Source organism: Mastomys coucha, unplaced genomic scaffold (assembly GCF_008632895.1).
Source record: "Mastomys coucha isolate ucsf_1 unplaced genomic scaffold, UCSF_Mcou_1 pScaffold9, whole genome shotgun sequence".
NCBI lineage: Eukaryota > Metazoa > Chordata > Mammalia > Rodentia > Muridae > Mastomys > Mastomys coucha.
In genome coordinates this window covers 59,134,883-59,141,907 of record NW_022196915.1, presented here as the reverse complement: position 1 = coordinate 59,141,907, position 7,025 = coordinate 59,134,883, and the positions used below count along the sequence as shown (strand labels likewise).

The window sequence follows — 7,025 nt, the reverse complement described above, 5'->3', positions numbered from 1 at the left end:
CCACCTGCCTCTGCCTCCCAAGTGCTGGGATTAAAGGCGTGCGCCACCACCGCCCGGCAAGGAATTTTCTTTATTTAAGAATAAAATTTTCTTTGACATAGAATGACCCAGCCCACAGTGGGTGCTAGCATTCCCTAGGCAGGTGGTTCTTTTAGGCTATATAAAGAAACTAATTATGCATGAGCATGAAACCAAGCAAGCAGATGAACCAATGTGCAGCATGTCTTCATGATTTTTGCATAGCTTTTTGGCTGTGAGTGAATGTTCTGGTTAGAAATAATCTGCGTGCATGGAATAACAAACATGCCTGCCTTGAAGTCCTGTGAGTTTGTGCCCTGACTTCTCTCAGTGACCCAGAAGTATAAGTCAAATAAGCCTTTTCCTTCTGAAAGTTGCCTTTGTGTTTTATTACAGCAGCAGAAAGGAAACTAGAACAGTGGATTTCTCAAAGGTCGGAAGATAATGACCTGTAGGTTTGATTAAAACACTGGACCCAAGCAGGATATGATAGTTCACACCTTTAATCCCATCACTCAGGAGGCAGAAGCAGGGGAGCTTTGTGAATTTCAGGGCAGCCAGGAGTACATAGAGAGACCTGTCTCAAGCAACAGAACAACAACAAAAAAACCCAAGACCCATCTGTATAGTATATCAGAAACACATATAACTGTCAAAGGTAAGCACAGCCTTAGGTTAAAAGGGGAAAAGCTATTCCAGGTAAGTACATACAGCTAGAAAGCAAGTTGGTATAGGAAATAATATTACTGCACAAAGACTTCAAACCAAAATTATGATAAAGACAGTCATATTATTTAAGGGACCAATCTCTCAAGAGGATATTTCAATTCTAAAGTTACAGATGCTAAATGTGGATATACCCCATTTCATAAGACAATCACCACTGAATATAAAGGCACAGATTGACCTTAGTACATGCAGTAGGTTACTTGAGTATCTTACTCCAACAAAAATATCAACAAAGAAATAGAATTAAATGATATTACAGAACACATGGACTTAACAGACATCAACAGAATATTGTGCCCAAACATTGCAGAATATACATTTTTTCTTAGAAGCTCATGGAACATTCTTTGAAAAGGACTGTATTTGAGAACACAAAGCAAGTCTGAAGAGTATAAGAAAATTGAAATACTTTCTTGTGTTTTAACTGATTTCAGTTTAATAAAGCTAGAAATCAACAGCAAGAAAAAATACTGAACATATACAAAATCATGGAGCAGCATAGTACTGAATGAATCATTTAAAAAGTAAGGGAAATTAAAAAAAAATCCTACAATTGAGTGGGAAAAAAAGCCCCAAGATACAAGAACCTGTGGAGATGAAAGAATTTCTTCAGTTCTGTGTGGTGGGTGGGTCTGCACATGTGTGCAGTAGTACTTGTTCATGAGTATGCAGCTGGGAGCTGGAGGCTGATATCTTACCTTACCTTAGCTTACCTTACCTTCTGATCTTAGTTTTCGAGACAGGATCTCTCACTGAACCTAAACTAGCTGTTTTTGCCAGATTGGTTAACCAGAGAACTAATGGGATCTGCATCTACTTGTCTTTGTTCACCAGTGTCAAGGTTACTGATGCATTGCCATGCTTGGCTTTCAGGTGGGATCTAAACCCATAGCCTTATGGCCTTACGCTTGTATAGCAAGCATATTACTCACTGATCCATGCCCCAGCTCCTAATCAAAACATTTCAAAGAGGAGTTTATAGCTAGACATTTATATATTAAAAAAAGAAATCTGAGACATACCAAATTATTAAACATTTTTAAGAATTCTGTTTTATGTGTATGAGTGCTTACCTTCAGGTATGTGGATGTGTACTATGTGCATGCCTGGTGCTTATAGAGGTCAGAAGATGGTTTCAGATCTCCCTGAAGCTAAAATGATGGCCATTGTGAGCCACCATGTGGGTGCTGAGAACTGACTCTGTATCCTTGTTGTTAACCCTTGAGTTCTCTCCAGCTCCAGCATCAATTTAATTTTGTGTCTCAAGATCTTAGAAAAAGAAGAACAAATCAAATATAAAGTTAGTGAATGGAAAGATAGCAAAGATTAGGTAAGAAATTGTGAAATGGAAGCAAAAAGAATACTACAAATAATGAAATGGTTGGTTGGATATTCATCATATTAAGCAATATATGCCAGACTCAGAGTGATAAATTATTTTCTCTCACATGTGGATCTAGAACATTAAAACATTTATTATATATTTATTACAATATATGTGATTTTTGAATATACCATGTATGTGAACACACATGCATGAGTGAGTGACATGAAAGCAGAAGAGATACATGGAGAGGAAGAGGAAGAACACCTGTGGGAATGGGAGGAAGTGTAAGTGGAGACAGTAGAGGGAATAAATATATATGGTCAAAGTATATGAAATAACTTGAAAGAGGTTGCCTTTATGAAACAGAACTATACCTTATCAGTATAATAGAAGTATAATAAGAGAAATATTATTTGAAATAAGTATTTATAAAAATGGGCATTCTTGTTATTTCCTGATCTTGAAGAAAAACTTCCAGTCTTAGTTATTAAATATAATTTTCTCTGTGGTTTTTCATATATGTAGCCTTTTATTTTTTCTTGTGTTCACAGTTCTTATTTTTTTCATGAATGAGTATTGAATTTATCGAATGGTTTTACTAGACAGCTTGAGATGATGTGGTCTTTTAACGTTCAAACATTATTTTATTGAAAAATGTACAGAACAGTACATGAACAATCAACATGTTGTGCATATAATTTAGTAGTTGTGACCCTTTAACAGCTCCTGGGTCAAGACACAGAACAGAGTCACCATCCCAGAAACTGTAACCTGCCTCCATCTTTAACTCCTCAAAGGCAACCAGTGTGCTGATTTTTAACAATAAATTGTGTTTGAACTTTCTTCAAAGTTGAACAGTATGTGTTCTCTTTGTTTTTCACTCACATTGTATTTGAGAAGTTTTCCCCTTTGTTCTCTGAATCGGCAGTTTATTGATTTTCTTTGGTTTATATAATTATTGAATAGATTGGTTGATTTCTAAGGGGCATTAGGTTGTCTATGGTTTTAAAGGACCATTAACAAATCATGTTGCTACAAACTCATAGCCTTCCTTGTGTGTTGGTCCACATGTGCATGCATTACTTTTGGGCATCTGTTGTGAGTCTTTGTAGTTAGATCATAAACAGCATCCACTACATGCATCTGCCCAGCTTTGGTAGAGACTGTAGATCTAAGTGGTAGTGCCTGCCTCACTTGGGCCTGGCTTCAAACCCTAGCATGAAAAACAAACTTTGATAGATACTAGAAGACATTTTTGTTGTTGTTTTGTTTTTGTTTTTGTTTTTTTTCTAAATGATTGTAGGACTTTGTTAGTTACTGTTTAGTTTCAATGCCACTTGACATAGTCAGTCTTACAGGTTTTTTCCTTCTAAGGGTGCCCACCCAGTCATATACCATTCTAAGTTCAAATTAATTTTCCAAACCAGTAAATGATTTTGAGAATATTTTATTTATTGGTACTTTGAATTCCTTCAGTTTTCTGTGATGTAACTCAGTCTTCAGTCCACACACATACACACACACACACACACACACACACACACACACACACACAAAGGAAAGGAAAAAGAGAAGAGAAATGAGTGCATTGAGGAGGAGGAGGAGGAGGAGGAGGAGGAGGAGGAGGAGGACAGTGTTTGCTTGTAGCCTTGGAGACCCAGGGCACCACCGCAGAGGAGGGTTGGAGTCTAACCTGCACGACACTGAGAGGCTGTCTGTTATGAAATAAAAGTCATTGCTGTTATAACAAGGAGAAGGGGAGGGAGGGGTGAAGGAAGGAAAAGAAAGGAAGCAGGGAACAAAAATGAAGTACTTCCACACTCTCTTTAATGGGGAATTTATGTCCTGGAAATGTTTGCTCTTATATAATAAAATTGTGAGACTTGCAAGAGTCAAAATAACACAAAGATTCTGTGCTGCCTTAAAATTCTTTGCAAATTCCACAGAGAAATTATTTGATCTGATTCAAAGTATTGAGTTTTATCAATTTTAAGTAATTTAGTGATGTATATTATAGCAGAAGTTAATTTGTTCATACACATGTGTATGTAGTATAAACACTGTTTAAGTGGCATGCCTTTTCAAGAGACAGCTAATCATATTCAGTGTTCTCTATTGCTGTTTTTTAGTATGAAATCGTCAGTAAGTACCTGTGTTGAATGCATTTTTAAAAGTCTCAGCACTTTCTAATATATCTAAACAGAAAATTGTTTTCAGGTTGAATCAACTTCTATGGGAGTTTCTGTGCAGATTCAACATTTTAAAATACTGTGAATTTCATCTTTGAAAATTGAACATCTTGTCCCTTAGCACTGAATTGGTGAATGTGACAAGCATCCAAAAATGATTCCGTAAAGCTCAGCATAGACTTATAGCACTTATACAACTGTGTTCACTTTGCTCAGTTGCTGATGTTTATTGGTTCGTTCAGTATAAACTAATCCTCTACCACTCCACCTTGCCGTATGAGTGCTAATACACCCTTTCATTCACAAAAGATTCATTTTGCTGTACAGTTGTTCTCAGAGTAGATGAATGGGAACTGGAAGAGCTTAAGACTTAAAATTTGAAGGCTCTTGCCTTCAAGATCTTGAACAACTCTCCCCTACCCCCTTAAACTGTGTTACTTTGTGTAAGGATTCAGTAGAAAATCATGATTCTTTTTGTATAGTGCCTCAAGGCAAACAGGATAATGAGGGAGATTGAGCCTTTTTAATTTCATCTTGTCAGCGCATAGAAAAATGTCAGAGGTGGAGTTACCTCATTGAGCCATTGAAGTTGGATGTCTCTCAGGTGTAGACTGAATAGTGATGGTGATTAAATAGTTCCTATCTGGGAATGGAAGGGTGGAGATGCAGACATTAGTGCAAGTAGTATTTCTGGTATTAGCATTAGGTAACTGTTACCTTGGTTAGGCTGTATGAAATACATTTTCTCAAATAGTTGATTGAAAACAGAAGTCAGGAGATCTTTTTGGTTTTCCTTGGACAGTTTGTTTGTTAATGAGGCAATTCCTGATTGCATTTTAATATGTTTATGTTTTCTGGATGTGTACTTCAGTGGTTATATCTTTTTGTTTTGCAGAGTTGGAGGGCTTTCCGGTTTATTGATGCCTTATTGATAATGGCAGAACACCCGCCTTTGCTTGACACAGCTCAGATTTTAAGTAGCGACATCTCTCTTCTGTCTGCCCCTATTGTAAGTGCAGATGGAACACAACAGGTAAGGCAGCAGAAATGTACTTCACCTCATGTCATGTAACTATGGTCTCTTTAGCCTAAAGGGCTGCTGTCTTTGCTACTGAATAACCAGTAGAAGTAGGCTTGTTTTCTTGCTTTTGGTGAGAAAAGTTTTGTCTTGGTTTCTGTTTTCTTATGTGCTCACACACCTTCTTAAGCTTCATCTTCTTTTTGCTGACTTGTTTTTCAGGGTCAGATGGAAGTCCTATAAGGTTTTATTTTCCTCCATACTAATCACAGGTTGCAGAAACTTACGTATTTTCATGAGTCTCTGATAGATTTTTGTTAACATTTGTTGCCTGAGGCCAGTCACTGACTTCAACTTGAATCTATTAATCAGTTAATCACAGTATGTTGCCCTGGTTGCCATAACTATATTCTGTTGCAAGGAAGAACACTACCAGGCTGAGCCATAACCACAAAGACTCAGTAGGTCTTGTTTCTCTTCTCTCAAAGAGGAGATCTCACTGGTAAAGTTCCATAGAATCTGAGGCTGTAAATAGCAGTAGTGGTGCAAATGCTTTTGAGAACAGCACACACTAAAGCGTTAATCTGGGATGGTGGTCCAGTAGTTGTGGTAGAATACATAAGACCATACAACACAGGCTGGAGAGAGGACACAGCCACTTAGAGCACTTGCTTTTCTTGAAGAGGACCCAGGTTCACTTCCCACCATTCCACATAGTGGCTTACAACTGTCCTTAGTTGCAGTGTCCCAGGCTTTGGGATATCAGGCACACACACACATAGTGCACTTACACATACACAGGCAAACACTCATGCATAAAAGTAAATCTTAAAAAGTGTACAGCAGATAATGATTGAAGATAAATAGACAATAAAGATGACCGTGTATGTTGTTAATATTGGTTCAAAACCTAAGTCAGACCTTGCCTGTGAGATAAGGCATGAGTAGGTATGTGGAAACAGGAGCACACTCCAGACCACTGCAGACAGAGCAGCATGTGTGCAGGAATGGGGTGGGGATTCCACGGCAGCACGCACTTCCTTCTGTTGTCTTGACTTTCTCAGTGGGATGTTTTCTCTTGTATCTCTTGGGATCAAATTAACTTATATTTGGCTATTAAGATTACCTGTCCCCTCAAGAATGCTGTGTCTCCCTCTATGTTGAATTGGCTGTAAAGGGCTTGGCCTACGGATTTATTACAGTCGACTATTGTGACATATACTGCAGCTTTTACAGAGACAGTGACAGACACTTCTTTTTTTTTTTATTAGATATTTTCTTTATTTACATGTAAATTTCTCCATTCCCAGTTTCCCCTCCAAAAAACAAAGAAACAAACAAAAACAACAAAAACAAGCCCCTGTTGCCTCCCCCCTCCCCATGCCTGCCACCCCACCTTCTCCCACTTATTGGCCCTGGCATTCCCCTACACTGGGGCACAGAACCTTCACAGGGCCGAGGTCCTCTCCTCCTATTGAAGATCAAATTTGCAATCCTCTACTATACACATGCTGCCTGAACAATCAGACCCCTCCATGTGCAGTCTTTGGTTGGTGGTTGAGACCCTGGGAGCTCTGAGGATACTAATTAGTTCATATTGTTGTTCGTCCTAAGATGCTGCAAACTCCTCAGTTCCATTGGTCCTTTCTCTAAGTCCTTCACTAGGGACCCTGTACTCTCAGTTCAATGGATGGCTGTGAGCCTCTACATCTGTATTAGTCAGGTACTGTCAGAGCCTCTCAGG

The 7,025-nt window shown here is 38.4% G+C and overlaps 1 protein-coding gene across 3 annotated transcripts in view; it reads left to right on the top strand.

The window, feature by feature from the left end:
* Fndc3a (fibronectin type III domain containing 3A) overlaps window positions 1–7,025 on the top strand; it is a 155,728-nt gene that overhangs the window by 19,871 nt on the left and 128,832 nt on the right. For all 3 annotated transcript variants that reach the window (XM_031362252.1, XM_031362253.1, XM_031362257.1), the window contains exon 2: window positions 5,159–5,296. In XM_031362252.1, coding sequence (XP_031218112.1) covers window positions 5,198–5,296 — 99 coding nt within the window. In that variant the 5' untranslated portion in view covers window positions 5,159–5,197. The remainder of the gene's footprint in view (window positions 1–5,158; window positions 5,297–7,025) is intronic.